Source organism: Wolffia australiana, chromosome 20, assembly GCF_029677425.1.
Source record: "Wolffia australiana isolate 7733 chromosome 20, ASM2967742v1".
NCBI classification, from domain to species: domain Eukaryota; kingdom Viridiplantae; phylum Streptophyta; class Magnoliopsida; order Alismatales; family Araceae; genus Wolffia; species Wolffia australiana.
This window is the reverse complement of record NC_135854.1, coordinates 7061908-7080478: the sequence shown is the minus strand read 5'-3', so window position 1 is coordinate 7080478 and position 18571 is coordinate 7061908. Positions and strand designations below refer to the sequence as shown.

General features: G+C 44.2%; 4 protein-coding genes across 5 annotated transcripts; 3 read left to right on the top strand and 1 right to left on the bottom strand.

Annotated features, from left to right (window-relative positions):
• The first annotated feature begins 398 nt into the window (after positions 1 to 398).
• On the top strand, positions 399 to 6117 carry LOC144716358 (DNA ligase-like protein). 2 transcript variants are annotated; one of them, XM_078591483.1, is made up of 9 exons: positions 399 to 631; positions 728 to 817; positions 1294 to 1353; positions 1507 to 1546; positions 1623 to 1716; positions 1940 to 1999; positions 2082 to 2173; positions 2271 to 2375; positions 5911 to 6117. In XM_078591483.1, the coding sequence occupies exons 1-8, from the start codon at positions 525 to 527 to the stop codon at positions 2355 to 2357; spliced, it is 630 nt and encodes a 209-aa protein (XP_078447609.1). In that variant the 5' UTR covers positions 399 to 524; the 3' UTR covers positions 2358 to 2375; positions 5911 to 6117. The 2 variants fall into 2 exon arrangements, with proteins under 2 accessions (XP_078447609.1, XP_078447610.1); XM_078591484.1 differs by lacking the exon at positions 5911 to 6117 and having other exon boundaries at positions 2271 to 2459.
• On the top strand, positions 2667 to 3450 carry PNSB4 (NDH dependent flow 6). The gene has a single exon (XM_078591485.1). It carries the CDS (start codon positions 2756 to 2758, stop codon positions 3272 to 3274), a length of 519 nt encoding a protein of 172 aa, XP_078447611.1. The 5' UTR covers positions 2667 to 2755; the 3' UTR covers positions 3275 to 3450.
• Positions 6118 to 6709: 592 nt separating the features above from the next.
• On the bottom strand, positions 6710 to 18418 carry LOC144716360 (V-type proton ATPase subunit c4). The gene is made up of 3 exons (XM_078591486.1): positions 18227 to 18418; positions 17877 to 18162; positions 6710 to 7070 (listed from the first exon to the last, which is right to left on the bottom strand). Exons 1-3 carry the CDS (start codon positions 18306 to 18308, stop codon positions 6938 to 6940), a joined length of 501 nt encoding a protein of 166 aa, XP_078447612.1. The 5' UTR covers positions 18309 to 18418; the 3' UTR covers positions 6710 to 6937.
• Positions 9401 to 11133, top strand: LOC144716357 (uncharacterized). Its single transcript, XM_078591482.1, has 2 exons — positions 9401 to 10514; positions 10856 to 11133. The coding sequence occupies exons 1-2, from the start codon at positions 9401 to 9403 to the stop codon at positions 10882 to 10884; spliced, it is 1143 nt and encodes a 380-aa protein (XP_078447608.1). The 3' UTR covers positions 10885 to 11133.
• Positions 18419 to 18571: the final 153 nt, after the last annotated feature.

Genomic DNA, 18571 nt, shown 5'->3' with positions numbered 1-18571 from the left:
CCACTAGGTGTAAACTCGTTTTCACGACACAATTGGCCTAAAATGCCTTTTCGTTTATCGAAATCGTGCCCTCCAAAACTATTTACGGAAAAACCAAATAGTTTAAATAAATTAAGTTTTCATCTTGCATTGTACTCCCCGTCTTTACTGTTGCCGGCGAATTAGCCTAAAAGGCTTTTTCGTTTATCTAAATTTTTCGTTTATAAACGGACAAACCAGATAGTTTAAATAAATTACGTTTTCGTCCAGCGTTCTGCCCCCCGTCCCAACTGTTACCTGAGGAATTTTTTAGAAAGGAACAAAATAAAATTTATTGTAGAATTCCACAACCATTTGGTACTGTGCAAAATATACAATGTTGAGGTTGATATAGTAAAGGGTTTTGTGTCACTATATAAGCGGATTTGAAAAAGCGGAGAGATGGGTGTAGAGTTCGGTTTTGGCGCCAAAGAGAAGCGACATCAGGAGACAAGCCCCGGAGATTTGAATTTCTAGCGTGTGGATCTGTCGATTTGCGCAGAAGGATGTCTGCCGTGAAGAGGAAGGAGAGAGGAAAGGCAGCCGATCCATTGATCTCCGAGAAGAAATTAAGCTTAGATGATGATTTGGATGCAGATCTAGATCTTTCCAGGTGAATCTTCTGTCATCTCGCTGATTTCTACTTGTCTTTGTACTCTTGAGAGTTTCAATGCGTCTCTGCTTTGGCCTAATCTTTTGAGATGTCCAGCGACATCAAAGGGATCATCTCTGCTTTGCAGCAGATAAGAGAGAAGGCACAGAAAGACGGACAGAAGAAGAATGAAGAAACTGTTGGATGGTAAATTCTCTTCGCTGGCACTCTTCATCGTTTAATTCCAGCGGAAGAAAATTCTGCCTCTGGTTTTGCTCTCTGTACGGTAATCCTCTTCCCGGAGTTCCGTCGGATTTTCCGGAGAGAATTCCTTGTGCCTTGGCCACTTAGTTCCTAGATCTGATAGATCTTTCCAGTTGATACTCTTACTGCTCGATGAGATTATGCCAAGGGCTCGTACTCTTCGGTCCGGCAAACATAATAACTATGACTCAGATATTGGTTGAACAAATAGCTGTTAATTTTGAAAAAATGCAAGGCAAAGGTGCTAGTCATTATTAACTAATATACAGGTGTCATGACAAGAAATAGGAAGTTTGTTTAAATAATATGGTTAATTTAAAGTTAAAATCATCATAAACTCATTCATAAATAATTGTGTTCCAATCTCCAAGAAACTAATTGTTGCTGCCTTTGCGTTACTGATTTTATATTGTTTGCAGTGTGGCGTCAGAAGTGCGGTCTATGTTGGATGATGCCAAGTCTAAATTCGAGAAAGAAAGGTAATGATTCAGGTTGGCGGTAAATCTGTATATTATTAGTTTCTACTCATAAGTTGGAAATTTCCTAAACCTAGTTTTAAGATGGCGGAATCGGACAACGGTGCCGTTATGTCACCCCGAAGGCGTCCATGACCATTTTATCTTTGATTGTAGGCAAAATTTTACAAAGGCTCTCACTAAGAACGCCAAAGAGGTAAAAAAAATCTTGTCATAGAATTAAATTAAACTCTTTGTTGAATATTTGGTGGCGTATTTTTTGTCATTTTCAGTGTGAAAGTATACTCAGGAGCGAATATGCCAAATTCCTAGCAGTACATGACAAATTTTGCAAAGACAAGGCGGCATATCTCGAATCTTTCAAAGGTAAATCACCGTTTTTTAAAGCGAGGTTTTCTAGAGGTATCTCATCTGAAATCCATGCGCCTTTGAATTTTTTTACAATCACTAGAAGGATACGACACATTATTATTATTTTTTAGCCAGTAAAAGAATTTCCTTTTTTTATATGCTCCATATAATCATTTTACCTCTGAAATGACGCACGAGAACAACAAAAATATCAATCTGTTCATCGACATTTTCCCAGAGATATTTTGCAAATTCGAAGATGAGAAGGAAAAATTGTTCGTGCGCTATGAACAACAACGTGAGTAGCAAGAATTCTTTTCTTTGCCAGAACGTTATTATGAAATCACGAATCTTACGTACAGAGCATCTGTTCCTTGCAGGCAAAAGAGAGAAAGTCGCGCTCGCTGAAGTCGAAAAGGCTTGTCTCGGGAAAATTGCGGCAGCAGAAGAGTCTCTGAAGAAGAAAAAACAGGTGGGTATTTCCACATTTAATATATAGTCTCATTAAAGTGCGTTTTCTCTTTAATTTGAAATAACACGATGGTTTTTTTTCTTCCGCAAAATTGCAGGATGATAGATCCTTCAGCATGCTCAGAAAATCCCTCGGTTCATTCCTAGATAACGGCTCCGATGATGATTACGGCCCAGATGACTGACTGACTGACTCTCCGATGGTATTCATCCTTCACCTCGCGGCATAGTCCCTTTTTCTAGGTCCCTTTTTTTTAATATTTTAGCGCTAAGAAAAAAAACAGAAATATCCTGTATATCGTCTCATCTTGGCGGAAGCTAATAACGGAACGGAACGGAACGGAACGGGAACTCTAAGGTTTTCGTTCCGCCTCCACTAGGATGACGATGACGAAGTTCGTCATCGTCGAATAAGAAGCCACGTGGAAAATTTTCATTGGCGGAGCCTAGAGTTTCCCCCCTTATCGATAACGAAGGGGAATGTGTGGAAAGGAGAGCAGAACCCAGAGGCGAAGGAAGAGTACAGGCAAAAATAGGGGTCCGTCCATCAATCAGTCTGCCCTCGTCTTCCCCGAGAAACGCCATGGCTACCTCCATGGCGGGTCCTCATCTCCCCGGCGCCGCCGCCCGGGCCATCTGCGGTCGGCGGTCGCACTTCCCACTGCGTCGGGTCGGCTCGTCTCCTTCGGAGAGGAGGCTGCCGCCGTTGAGGGCGACGCCCGCGTGGCAGGCCATCTCCGACTGGCCAATCATGGCGGTGATGGTGGAGCACGTGGCCGGGCAGCGCGACTACCTGGTGCACAAGGCGGTCTGGCACTTGAGCGATGACACGCTCAAGTACGTGTACACGATGTACATGATGTTCACTTGCTGGGGGTGCTGCTTCTTCGGGTCGACCAAGGACCCTTTCTACGACGGGGAGACGTACCGTAAGGACGGGGGGGACGGGACGGTGCACTGGGTGTACGAGAAGCAGGAGGATATCGAGGAGGCGGCCAGGGCCGAGCTGTGGAGGGAGGAGCTCATCGAGGAGATCGAGCTCAAGGTCGGCGGCCTGCGCGAGCTCGAAGAGGCCGGCAGGGAAGAGCAGCTCGTCAAGTGAGGCCCTCCCTCGCCCCCCCCTCCGATGATCACGCATGAGATCATCGTCTTTGCTTTCTAGAGAGAGAAATCATATCTCTCTCTCTCTATATCTTTGTCTATCCTTGTCTCACTATACGCATGCCTCCATTGTTTGCCTGGATTCTCTTGGACTTAATTATGGTGGCGGCTACCTAACCATGTCTTCTGTTTTTCTAGAGAGAGAAAGTCCCCCCTCTCTCTCTATTCTCTATCCTTACTATACCATAAGCATGCTCCCATTGTTTGCCTGGATTCTCTTGGACTTAATTATGGTGGCGGGTACCCAACCATGTCTTCTGTCTTTCTAGAGAGAGAAAGTACGTCGACCTCTTTCTCTTTATCTATTGTCCTTACTGTACCATATGCATACCCCATTCTCTACCCGTATTGTACCACACGCATACTCCCATTGTTTTGCCCTCCAACCATGTCTTCTGTCTTTCTAGAGAGAGAAAGTGCGTCGACCTCTTTCTCGCTTTATCTATTGTCCTTACTGTACCATATGCATACCCCATTCTCTACCCGTATTGTACCATAACCATGTCTTCTGCCTTTCTAGAGAGAGAAAGTGCGTCGACTTCTCTCCCTCTCCCTATCTATTGTCTATCATTACTGTATCGTATGTTTGCCTGGCTTGTCTTGGACTCGTTGATAGTGGCATCTGTCTTTCTAGAGAGAGAAAGCGCCTAGCACGCATATCTCTCTCTTTGTCTATCTTTCCCATGCGATAATCACGCCAACTTTTCTTATCTGGATGACCATAGAATTATTGATGCTGGTGGCCATCCTATCATATTTCAGTTTTTCTAGAGAGAGAATCGCCCTTTCCTGTATCTCTCTCTCTGTGTTTATCTTTCACTTAGCATACCCATGCCACCATTTTTTAACCTAGATTTTCTTTGAATTATTGATTGTGGCTCCATTCTTCAGTGTTTCTAGAGAGAGAAAACCCACGACATGCATATCTTTCTTTGTGCCTCTCTGTCTATCCTTCCCATATCAACTTCATCCCACCATTGAATATCTGAAATTGTCTTAAGAGTTATGGATGGTGGCGGCCATCGTATCATGTTTAAGTGTTTCTCGATAGAGAGAAAGCGCCTGGCATGCATATCTCTGTTTTTTTTCTATCTATCCTTCCCACACCATACGCCTACCACTTATGTTACCAGTCACGGAGGTGGCGCCAATTTCTTTTGCCTACTGCAGCAGGAGATCCACGGCTCTTTTCAAAGAAAGAAAAGAGGTGAGAACCAGAAAAAGAGATAAAAAGATCGATGATGAGTGGATGAATGCTAGATAGATGTCTATGTAGGTTGATAGAGTGATCCATTAGAATCAAATATGTGACCATATTGTATCTCTTGAATCACAAGTGAAATTCCATCAGATTTCGGCTATCCTCAAAGCTGAATTGTGGATGACAAATACATAAACATGGTGGCAAGAACTTTTTCCTTCATTTTATTCTTAAATACGTGGAATATCCTCTGGTCTAGGCAATTATAATGTGTAAGCTACGCTCAAGCAATCGCCTAGAGCCTAGACTGGGCATTTCTCCCGGAGCAATGAGAGCCTTGGCGTATAGGCCAAGTAATGGAGTTTGGAAATGGGTTTTCATCATGGGTTTTTCATGATATAATGATCATAAGAGGTGAACAAATTGAAACTTGAAACCCTGTTCAAAATGATCCAGACCAAATCCTAGAGATAGTTGAAGTATGGATGGGAAATTGAGAAGGGTATTCAAGTCAAGAGAACTTTAAAACTCTGGATATTCCCTATTCGCGCCATGGATACTTCTTACTCCCTAGATTCTTCATCTCACAATGTCCCACAAGGACAAAATACAAAGTCACAACAGAAGAAAAGCAACCTGGCCTTGGAAAGTTGTACATGCAGATCCCTTGCCTCTACCACTTATGCTTTCACAGCTTTGAGCTTAATTCTCATCCTTATGCCGCCAAGGCTTCTTAAGGGTGGATATAATCCAAGTTTTACTCCTAAACTAGCGCTCGTGCAGCATGCCGCGAACCACCAGTCCGCCCACACAAAATGTAAATTTATTCTTTACTAGCTCCGCACCCATAGCAATATTCTCAATTTTCAGATCAATCCCAGATAATTATAATTCAGCTCTACGTCGTTTTTTAGATCTTTACCAATGGTCTAATAGATCTTAACTTCAGTTCACCGTGGTGTCAATTTATTTATTGATCTCCACTCCAAGCGAAGCTCAATTATTTTCAACAGTATAGGTCAGTCCAATCTCATATGCAATTTCAATTTAAAACAACCCATATTTATCTCATGGAATTGCAGACCGAATCAATTGACTTCAAATCAGTTATTACTTATCAGCTCAGCCCTACTCATTTGACTCTCTTTTTGTATTTCCATCCAAATCTATTTATTACTTCAGTTCGATTCAATGCTATATCTCTGTATAACTTCAACTTTAATTCAAGGTCCTCTCTTTATATTTATCAATTCCCCAATTAATTAATTTTTTTTTCATCTCCTATATTTCACCCAACTAACTACGTCTACCGGAGTCAAGTTTAGGATGATACTTTTGAATAATCAGATTCAAGTACATGATTCATTCTCTTGCAGATCTCTGTGTCTGATCTTGGCGATCAATATTTAGATTAACGAATATGCAGTCCAGGGAAACGTACTTAAGGCTAATTTTTGCTAAATTGGACATCAAACTTCGTTCCTTTCCTTCTTTGTTTGAGTTCCTGTTATTTTGAGAGCTCGTACAAATTTTGCATATGTGAACCAGGCAACTCTAAAAATATATACCAAGATTCTGTTTTCCTTCAATCTTCTTCAATATTATTTTTCGTCTCAGATTTCTCTTAAAGAATAATGAGATATTTCACTCGGTTTTTAACTACTTCACTCATGTTAAGAGTGGAGCAGAACATTTGGCTGGAATATAGATCACAAAAAATGAATATTGTCATAAAATTATGAACTTCATACCCTAAATTATCATTTTCAATCCATAGGTTTGACCTGTTGACTTTGATGGCATAATTAAGCTTCATTAACATGAGATACCAACATCAGACCAGAATGATTTATTTATTTATTCCTAAATGGGACTGGGATGTTGTAGGTATATCTTGAGTGTAGACAATTAGTTGATCTAACTCACGCTGTTTGACCACGGTTTGACTGTCTATTGAAAACACATTTCCCATTATTGACATGGGAACACAGAATTTGAGAAATATTTTCGACAACTTTTTATGAAAAAAAAAAAGTGAAATTCCGTTATTCAAAAAATACCAACTTTTCGTCGCTCGCAGAAAGAAGCATCAATCGCAAGAAGGTTTCGGGTGCGCGAGTGCACACGTCGGATCACAAAAATAGGCAAATAAAGCGGGTACAATTAGAATAAAAGTTATTCAAGAAAAAAAGGAATCTTTCCGGATTATTTCAGAAGGATAAATTCAAGTTCCGGTTCAACTAACAGGGTGCCCCCACAATCATGAGATTTCGAGGGAATGAAATAAATCCATGATTATTCAGACAATCCACCTGGCTTTTTTTCCTGCTAAACAAGCTTTTCGGAGAGACTTTTTATGGATTTTCTTTTCTGAAGAGAAGTAAACTGGACAACCAAGCACCTTCATTCAGCTCGGGATTGGCCGGCGCGTGACGAGAGGATGATGCCGACGATGAGGCCGTAAAGGGCGAGAGCCTCGGCAAAGATGAGGATGAGGATCATCCCCACGAACAGCTTGGGCTGCTGAGCGTTGGCCCTACACAAGAAAAATTCGTTTTATAAGGTTTACACTCTCAGAATAAGTCATCTTTCAAAAAAAACCCTCACAGAATAAGCATAATCTCTTATCAAAGCCATTGAGGGATGTTTCTAAACTCTCTCTCTCTCTCTCTCTCTCTCTCTCTCTCTCTCTCTGACAGGAATCTTGGAGTTCCTATCAGGGAAGAGAGGGATTTCAGAGGGAATGATAAGAGAGAACCAACGGGGTGGAGGAGAGATTGATCAGAGGTGAGGCAGGGATTATCCCACACAAATAAAACCAGGGATAGATCCACACGTTCTTGACAAACGTGTCAGTTGATGACGACCGATGTAACCGATAATTGCAATGGTTCTTGATATTCAATGGCAGAAGAAGTCTGATCTAGCGAGTAGATAACGCAGGAAAGAGAGGGCAGGAGAAAGGAGACTAATAAAGGAAAATGATGAAAATACATTATTCTCTCTTCTTGGCTGCCATGTTTAAAAGGCAAACATGCAGGCAAAGCAAATTACAAAAACATCCATAGAATACCATAGGGATTGTATCATACACACCTAGGCAGATGAAAACGGTCGAAGAAGATAGAATATAATGGTTATGATGCGTTCTTTACAAGAATGAATTGGCCAACTAGAACACACGTGCGAGCGCTTGCCCGTGCGAACCAGTTTAAAACAGGAGGCAACCTGTGCGGGAGAGGTGTCGCGTATTTTCTTGGAAGACTACTAGAATCGGAAGGGCAGTCGGAGCAGCGGAGGGACCATTCGCAACCTGAGGGGACTCGTCCGTCGAGGGCAGTCCATCTACTATTTCTCTCTCTGTTTGATTTCAATGTGATGAACTACTACTCTTGAATGAAATATCTTGGATTTTCCTACGGAAGAATGCGATCTGGATACATGATCGTATCAGGTTACAGCCTGTGATCTGTGCATGTCATCCAAGATGTCCATTTCTTTATTTTTTATGCCTAATTTACAACGTTGCTAAGACTATTGTGTCTATTGGATACAGGCTACAGGGCCTGTAAGAATTTTAGGGTTTCTTTTTAAAATCTGGTTCTCTATTCGTCTAGGGTTGGATAGAAGAGACAAAAGAAGTTGACCAGGGCAACAGGTGGATGAGGCCTTCATCAACCTTGGTCAACATTGTATCAGAGCAACAAAGACGGTACGTATCACTACAAGAACAGGGGGAGTTCATGATTTTCAAGAGTTGTTCTGGCCATATCTAGACACAAGGCTGTTGCAGAACCCACTGGCAGCAATGTTGATTTTGAGAACTCATCTCAGGACTACCAGAGATTCTAGATCTTCCAAAGTAAGCTGACGATTTGGAGACTTCTTGGGCAAGGCTATTGTCCACGCATGTAGCTATGATAGAGCTAGGAGGAGCCTTGTTTGTGATTCAAGCAATTCCCGAGTCGATGAAGCATAATAGCTTCAATCATTCCCGTTGGGGCAAGTAAATTGAAATGGTTCTTGAGGGGAAACAATTTAGTCATTACTTGACAGAAGAGGCACGCCCAACCGATCCTCAGTTAAAATCGTGCAAGTCAGAAGACGCTATGGCTAAAACATGGCTCCTAGTAAGCAAGAAGCGGTAGTTTATTTATCAAGTATCTTCTCCTGGACGTGCCTCTTCTGTGGAATCAGGTACACAAGAGTTGCTCGCAGCAGATTAATAATTGGAGGTGTGGGCATTATGGCTCCCATTTTTTATTTCCTAATTAGCCCATTAGGGCATTCTCCTTAATCAGCCCATTAGGGCTCCTATAGAAACACTTGTAATCGTGTCTTTGAGAAAGTAGTATTTTTCGATTTCTCTTCTCTTCATGGTATCAGAGCCGAAAACCTAGTTTCAGCCTTGGCTGTGCTATCTGTTCATCGGCGGTTTCCGGCCAACATCAGAAGCTCCGGTGAATCTTCGCGCGATATTCCGGCCTTCCTCCTTCGCACGATATTCCTTTGCGAATCTTCCTCACTTCGCGCGGCCTTCCTTCGGCCTCCTATGCGAGCGGAAGAATCGCTTGTGTGGCTACCTTCACATGGAGTACTTCTAGCCGGGCGGAGCTCTTCTTCAGGATCTCTGCTTCGGCTTTCTCTGCTTCTTGCGGCTTTCTCTGTTAAGCGGCTTTCTCTGCTTCGGGCGGAGCTCTTCTTGCGGCTTCCTCTGTTAAGCGGCTTTCTCTGCTTCGTTAAGCGGAGCTCTTCTTCTCTGCTTCTTAAGCGGTGCTTCTCTGGACCCGGCTAATATTCGGAGCTCTGCTTCACCGGCTAATATTCTAGCCCGGTCTTCTCATAGTGAGGAACTCTCCTACATCCATGGAGACCGTTGATCATCCCAAAGCTCAGTCTTCAGGTGTGTCCCCAGCCTCTACTCCATCCAGTTCTGCTCAGACGCCTCCTGCACCGGGGTCATCTCTTGAGCCGGGAAATTGGCGTACTTCATCTGGACTTTTTTCTCTGCCTAAGATGCCTCCGGACGGGATGTTTACTGGCTTCAACTTGCTTCAATGGCGCCAGTATGTTCAGATCACTCTCAAAGGTCGTCTGATGCGCCATTTGCTTGAAGATGGACCACCCAGGACGGATTCCAAATATTATGACTGGCTGGATGTTGAAGGGGTGGTCCACCGATGGCTATTGGACAGTATTTCACCTAGCATCAAGGGTGAATTTTTGTCCCTTGAGTCAGCTCGGGCAGTGTGGGAAGCTGCCCTTGAAAGTCACTCCAAGAAGCATAACATCGCCACGCTATATGAGCTAGTACATCGGGCTGCCAACCTGCATCAAGGAGACAGATCTGTTATGGAGTATAGCACGGAGCTTATTTCTCTGTGGAATGAGATTGATCATTACATGCCACCTGATCCTCATTCTGTGGACCGAAAGTATACTCTCCAGCTTCGGGTCTTCCAGTTCCTTATGGGACTTAACCCGGAGTATGAATCTCTACGGGCTCAACTTATTCACCGGGAGAAAGAGCTTACTTTCAAGGATGCGCTTCGTAGTGCACGGGTTGAACAATCCCGTTTTCAGCAGACTCAGAACCCGGCTTCGGCGCTTGTTATACAGTCCTTTGCTTCCACTCGTCCTCCGACGACGACAACATCCACCAGAGCTTCGTCTCATGGTGCCTCTACTCGGACTGAGGAATCTCCTAAAGGTGATCCTTCGCTTTTCTGCAATAACTGCAAGAAGCGAGGTCATTCGAAGGAGACGTGTTTTAAGCTTCAACGGAAGCGAATGCACCAGGGCAATCTTGCTACTACCGCTTCTTCTGCCAGCCAAGAGCCACCGCCTGCTCAAGTACCTATGCCATATGATCTTCTGCCCACCAATGCCTCGCCTACCAGCTTTACTCCTGAGGAAATGGAACGTCTCCGGCGACTGCTTGATCCTCCTGTCGTAGGCTCATGCTCCTTAGCCCACGCAGGTACGTCCATCATTCTTCCTACACCTTCGTCAAATTCTAGGCAGTCTAATTCCTCCTCCACTTGGCTTCTTGACTTGGGTGCCACTGCTCACATGACACCTAATCCGCGCCTTTTTGTGACTTATGAACCTGTTTCCGGTTTTTCCAAAGTCAAAACTGCATCCGGTGATCTTCTCACTGTCGCCGGAATTGGACGTGTCGCTCTTTCTTCTTCTCTGCACCTCCCTAAAGTCCTTCATGTACCTCGCCTTGCTCACCATCTTCTCTCTCTATCCAGTCTTGTTCGTGATCTAAACCAGGACATTACCTTCACTCCTAATACCTGTTTTTACCGTGATAAGGTGTCAGGGAGGACGATTTCCATTGCTGAGGAGCATGAGGGTCTCTACCTTGTTCGACCTTCTTCGCCCTCTCTCTCTGTTGCTGCTGCTGCTGTTTCCCTTTCGGCGTCCCATAAACGTTTGTGGCTTCTCCATCGACGTCTCGGCCACCCGTCTTTTGACACTCTTTACCGTTTATTTCCCAAACTTTTTCAAGGTCATTCTGTTGATCGCTTTGTTTGTGATGCTTGTCGCATCTCCAAACATCATCGTATGACGTACACTATTTCTTCTTCTCAGTCTACGTTCCCCTTCTCCCTTATTCATACCGACGTGTGGGGCCCAGCCTCTGTTCACAGCGCCTCTGGAGCTCGGTGGTTATGCATTTTCATTGATGACGCTACTTGCTTCACGTGGGCCTATTTATTAAAACAAAAATCAGATATATCTCTTGTGATCCCTCAGTTCTACTCTCTTATTCACACCCAATTCTCTACCCCTATTCGTCGCTTCCGCTCCGACAATGCCCGAGACTATGTCAACTCTACGTTAACCACGTTCTTCCAACAAAAAGGCATTATCCATGAAACCGCTTGCCCCTACACCCCCCAGCAGAATGGTGTAGCAGAACGCAAATTCTGTCACCTTTTTCATACCACTCGAAGCCTTTTATTTCATATGCATGTGCCCAAGTATTTTTGGGGCGAAGCCGTTCTTACCGCCACTCATCTCCTCAATCGCCTTCCGTCCCGGGTGCTCGATTATTCTACTCCCATTGATCGTCTCCAGCATTTCTTTCCCCATCTTTCTCTTCGAACAAATCTTCTCCCTCGTGTTTTTGGGTGTGTTTGCTTTGTCCCTAATCACTCTCTTCGTCGTGACAAACTTGACCCTCGTGCCATTCAATGTGTATTCGTCGGATACTCTCCCACGCAAAAGGGTTATCGGTGTTACCACCCGCCCTCTCGTCGCTTTATCGTTACCAAGGATGCCACCTTCGACGAATTCACCCCTTATTATCCTTCTTCTTCTCACGTTTCCCCTTCTTTAATCCCACCGTCGGATCCCCTTGAATTTCTTCTTTTTCCCCCATCACCCACGTCTCTACCAGCATCCCTTCCTCGCCAGTACCTTCTGAAGAATTACCACCAAACCCTCCCATGGATCTGGCATCCTCTGTCCCTGCTCATTCACCGGATTCCCCAGCTGATCTTCCCGAGGATCCACCTTCTGCTCCATCCCCTCCTCCAGAGGATACCCCATCCGACACATCTCTTCCCCCCTCTGGTGCTCTTTTCCCTCCACGCCGATGCCCTCCGGAAAAACGTTATGGTCTCACCCTCGCTCGTCGAAAACCTCGTGCCCCCCCCACTCCTACAATACACTCATCCTCCTCCAAACCTTCAGAAAATTCCTCCTTAGCCCTGGTGTCTTGTCCTCGTCCCTCACCATTATATCCATTACCTGCCTTTGTATCATCCCACCGCCTCTCCCCGTCCTTCCATGCTCTTCTCACCTCCCTTGACTCCATCTCCCTTCCGAAGACGGTGGACGTTGCCTTATCGCTTCCTCATTGGCGTCGGGCTATGGAGGCGGAGCTTCACGCCCTCGCTCTAAATGATACATGGGATCTGGTTCCTCTCCCGCCGGGCAAGCATTTGGTTGGCAGTCGCTGGGTTTATGCTGTGAAGCAGCATTCTGATGGCTCTATTGAATGGTACAAGGCCCGTGTTGTAGCCCAGGGCTTCACCCAGAAGTATGGCATTGATTATCAGGAAACGTTTGCACCTGTGGCCAAGATGAACACCATCAGGATTCTCTTGGCCTTGGCTGCAGACCGTGGCTGGACATTGCAGCAGTACGATGTCAAGAATGCTTTTTTCCATGGTACCTTAACGGAGGAGATCTATATGGCTTTACCGCCTGGGTATTCCTCCTTAGTTCCCTCTACCTCGCGCTCGGTTGTCTGCCGCCTGAAGAAAGCTTTATATGGCTTGAAGCAATCTCCCCGGGCTTGGTTTGGCCGTTTCACTATGGCCATGAAGCACCGTGGATATCGCCCGTGTAATGGAGATAACACCCTTTTCTACCGTCATTCCACGTCAGGGGGAGTTGCTATTCTTCTCGTCTACGTGGATGACATTATTATCACGGGTAATGATACGGACACTATTGCCCAGCTTGCTGCTTATCTATCCTCGGAGTTTGCTGTTCATCATCTTGGGCCGTTACGGTATTTTCTTGGTATTGAAGTGGCTTACTCGTCCAGTGGGATTTTTATCTGTCAGCGTAAGTATACGATGGATCTCCTTTCTGAGCTTGGCAAGGAGGACTCCAAGCCCATTTCGACTCCAATTGATGCAAACCATCGACTTGGCGCTGATGAGAATGAAGATTTTGCTGAGCCCGTACAGTATCGGAGACTTGTGGGAAAACTGATTTATCTTACCCACACTCGTCCTGACATCGCGTATTCAGTGGGTGTTCTTAGTCAGTTTATGCAAAATCCTAGAATGAGTCACCTTCATGCTGCCCATCGACTTCTTCGGTTTCTGAAGGGCACGATTGGCCGTGGACTTCTGTTCCGTCGTCATAGTGGACTTCGACTAGCGGTATATACTGATGTAGATTATGCAGGGTCCGTGGTTGATCGTCGGTCTACCTCCGGGTACTGCACCTTCTTGGGAGGAAATCTTATTACTTGGCGGAGTAAGAAGCAGACGGTGGTTTCCCGATCCAGTGCTGAAGCGGAGTTCCGTGCACTTGCGCATGGTCTTTGTGAAGCACTTTGGATCACCAAGATTCTTAGTGAGCTACGGTGTCCGGCTCCAGCCCCGGTTCAACTGTTCTGTGACAACAAATCTGCTATCAGCATTGCTCATGATCCCGTCCAGCATGATCGCACGAAGCACATAGAGATCGATCGACATTTCATTAAAGAGAAGCTGGAGTCGGGAAAATTCTGCACGCCATATGTACCGTCAACAGATCAGATTGCAGACATCTTCACCAAAAAGCTCCATGCCCCTAGGTTTGAGGAACTCTGTGTCAAGCTGGGTGTGGAAAACATCCACTCTCCAGCTTGAGGGGGAGTGTGGGCATTATGGCTCCCATTTTTTATTTCCTAATTAGCCCATTAGGGCATTCTCCTTAATCAGCCCATTAGGGCTCCTATAGAAACACTTGTAATCGTGTCTTTGAGAAAGTAGTATTTTTCGATTTCTCTTCTCTTCAGGAGGATCCATGAGTTGACCTCCATAACAACACTTCTTCAGCAAGGGGAGAAGATTGTAGGCCAATATATTTCTGAATCAATAAGCCTACAGAACTGGTGACGATTAAAGAATCATCACCACGAATCAGTAGCCCTCAAGATGATGATTTTAATTCAGGCAGGACTATTGCACTGAAAACATGGCAGCGGGCCTGTACCCAACACCGTCAATGTGCCTAATCAAATACTGTTAATTCCAATCAGTTGTGCGCTCGATACCACACGTTTATTGCAGGCTCTGGATAACAGGATTAGTAATCCTCACTCGAATGGGCATCTCCTTCCCCCCATCTAGTTACGACTACAATTACCTTCTCGAAAATGTTGACACCTCTTCAGGTCCTCCTAAGCCTTTATTTATATGGCTACCTTAATTCAGTTGACTGCACACCCTTCATAGATGTTTAATGTTCTTATATGTTAGCGGTCGACTCCAAAGGCAATTCATGAAGCCCAACAAGAACAACACTGGAGGAAGGCGGTGGATGAGAAAATGGAGGCTCTAATCAAGAATTAGACATGAGATACTGTGCAACTGCCGCGTAATAAAAGAGCAGTCAGGCTCAGGTTTGTGCATATTATAAAACATGATGCCAATGGTTGATTTAGTGGTGTAAGTCCAGATTTATGGCACAAGGCCACATCCAGTCGTGTGAAATGGATTTTGGAGAGTCATGCTCTCTGTGGCAAAATAGAATATTATACAGATGTAACTGGCTGCGGCAACTCGCCTGGATAGGAGAATATATGAGTATGATGTTAAAGATGCCTTCCTACGTGCTGACCCATATGAGGCCTATATGAAAATTCCAAAGACTGTTGTTCACAGATCCCTAAAGGGAAAGTATGCAAGCTGAAGAAGATACTGCATGGACTGAAGCAGTCTCTACACAAGCCTGGTTTCGAAGATTTCTCAAGCCAAGAAGAATATGGGCCAAAGACAGAGTAATGGAGATCATGATGTGTTTATTAAAGTGTATGTGGTAAGGTGGCAGTGCCCCTAGTATAAATTGATGAAGATCATCATCATCGCAGAGAATGACGAAGATGAAAATTAAGAGTCTGAGTCAGAGACTCTCTCTCATCTTTGACATCACGGCACCTGGAATACTGCAATACTTTCTGGGAATTGAAGATGCTTAATCCATGGAGGGAATATTCATTTCAGAAAGAGAGTATCTTGTTACAAAGATAGAGTATCTTTGACATCACGACAGACCAAGAAAGCATTCAGACGAAGATAGAGTAGAGTTTCAATGTGCTAATAGAGCTAAGGATGGCCAGATCAGTACACCCTTCCCACAACTGCTAAGAGAATCTCCCCCCGAACTGCTCCGAGGAATCACAGCTCCTTCTCATCAAGAAATCGTTGATCCCCTGAACTGCTCCCAATCCTTCTTATTTATAACCTCTGCTCCATCCCTTCATGAATTTTAACTCGCACGTGCTGGACCTGAGCTACGTGCCGACTGGTGCCTCCTCCTCTTATAACTATGACAAATTCGTGTAGGAATCTTATCATATACTTTGGATATCCTGGAAGAGGCAGGAATCAGTGATAGCAAGCCATCGGTAGTGCCAATTGATCCCAATGTGAAGTTAGGACCCGGTGAAGAAGCTACTCTAGTCAACAGGGAGTGTTATCCAAGGTTGATAGGCAAACTGATCTACTTGAACCATTCTAAACTGGATATCGCCATTACTATTGGACTACTGAGTCAGTTTATGCACAGTCCCTGAGAGTGTCATATGCAGGCAGGGGGGGTACATTACTTGCCCTTCTAAGAGGAAGTGCAGGTCAAGATTTGATGTTTCAAAAATATGAATACGTGGTACTGGAAGCATACACCGATGCAGATTACGGAGGTTCTTTGGAAGACAGGTGATCTACTACAGGATACTCTTCAATCTGGGTGAAATACATTATCACATTTTGCAGAAAAGCCAGAAAGTTATGGCAAAATCCAGTGATAAAGCAGAACTTCGATCAGTCGCCAAAGGAATCTGTGAAATTTTGTGGATCTGAGGGATCATACTATATCTAACGATAACTCACAACACTCCAATAATGCTATTCTGTGATAGAAAACCAACTCAGGATATTAGGCACAATCCTGTAAAACACAACAAAGACAAATCAAGGAGAAATGTGACTACAAGGTCATCCAGAGGAAGCACTTTCAGCAGTAGGGGCAAGTGGCTAATTACCTCAACAAGGGTGTACCTGGGAGTACATTTCAATGGATATTCTCCAAGTTGGGCATGCAGAGCATTTACCTACCAGCTTGAGGGAGTCTGAAAGTTGAGACGTCCAATTCTTTATTTGTTTCATGAGTTTTATGTTGTTACGAATATTGCGTGAATTGAATATGGGATATCGGTTCTGTCCGATAGCATCCCACTTATGCGCTCACGGTATGTAAACCGTGGGCTGTTTAAGAAAAAAAAACGAGGTATTCTTTTCAAATCATGTTCTCTAATCATCTAGGGTTAGAGGAGAGATATAGAAGAAGAGGACTAGGGTTTCAGGTGGAGGTCTTCATCAGCCTTGGTCTACAGTGCCTGCCCCCACTTCAGGAATATCTCCCCAGCCGATTCAAAAAGTTGTTGACTGCCCTCCTTACCAAAGGGCTCCATGATTTTTTTTAAAAACGACTCAATGGACAAATAAAAAATACCCTAATAGGGTTGAGAATCTTATCAACCCGCTGAAGATATGGCGATAAATGACTAGGGGATAAATGAACTGAAAGGAAGGGACTGAGACGGTCGAAGGAGTCTGGAGATGGATAGAGGAACTAATGCTACTTCATTTCTAAATTCTTAAATTCCCGCCTAAGGAAACAGCCTACAGATATGTAAATGAAAAAAGTACCCAAACAATCAAAGACCAAAACGTCCCCTTACGGACTGCAAGGAAATAAAACCCCTAACAAGTATATAGATTGTTGCACTCTCTCAGTGAATTCAATTTTCAGGCAACAAAACTAAGCGGAGAGCCTCTGGGATGACATTCATGGAGATAGATGACATATGATTTTCTCAAAAGGAGAAACTGAGAGACCATGCAATTCTAAATATTTGGTTTCGTTGGTGTGAAAACTCGATATCAATCTTAATTCACACACCACTCCGCGCAACTTCATCCCGGAACTGGTTACACCTTAAATGACAAAATTCACGCGAATTTAAGGAATAAATGTCGTGAAATTATTAAAACGTTTCGAAGCTAAATTTTCCAAAGCAAATTGTCCCTTCGTTTGTATTCAATATAGTTCGCAACACGCAAGTGCACGCCCAAGTACAAATGAGTGAATTAGAAAGTAGCAAATAATAAGTTCATAACATTGAAATAACCAAAAAAGCAAGCAAGCTCATCCCTATCAGCAGACAGAACTTCAAAAGCGACGGAAGGCTGATTAAGATATATTAAATAGATGCATACCCAGAAAACGAGTGAGTCTCTCTGAGAAATTCTTCCTCAAAACGAAAAATTTGTGGGAACTTATTTAGCATCAGTTCTGCTTGTTTTTCTTTAAAGCCATCGTACATAAGCTAACACAGGAAACGATTCCAAGACCATTGAGGGCAGCCCCAAAGTATGAGGTTCAAAGTCGCATATAGATCTGGTCCTTTTCTCGCATATAGATGTATAAATAATCCACGACATAAATAGAGGAATAACACGAAAAACAAAGCTGAAGGCGGCAGGAAGCAAACAAGATAAACCCGCAAATAAAATTACCAATATTTCAGAAAAATTATTACCTCACTCCTGCGTCTCCCACAATCCCGATCGCCATCCCTGCGGAGAGTCCCGCAAGCCCACAGGCCAGACCAGACGACAGATGCGCGTAACCATCAAACAGATAATACGACTTAGCCTTGGGGTTAATCCCAGTGCTGATGATGACAGCTATAATCAATCCGTAAATCCCAAGTACTCCCGCCATGACAACAGGAACAATCGATTTCATCACCAATTCGGGCCGCATCACGCCCATCGACGCCACTCCAACGCCACTCTTCGCGGTTCCATAGGCTGCTCCCATACCTGCAGGACGAACCAGCAAATTAAGCATCTCAATCTGTGAAATCGAAGCAACGCGCACACTCACATGAGAACACAAGCGCCGCGGCAGCTCCGAGGAAGCCGAAGAACGGCGCCGTCTCATCCCCACTGAAGCCGGCACTCGACATCTTCAACAACAACTCCAAGATCCGCAGAAGGAACTTCGATTTCCGCGTGCGATCTCAGCTTCTCGCTGTTCCCTCTCCGTCCTTTCTCCACGAAAAAATCACGAGTTTCCTGAGAGCTCAAGCCTATAAATAAATAGCCTCCATCCAAAGGTAAAATAGGTATTTCATCACCATCCTCATTGTTTAGTGTTTACTGTCCTGACTTTTCTAATAATCAGTGTAAACTCCTATTTATAATAAAACTATGTGGGCATAATCGGAAT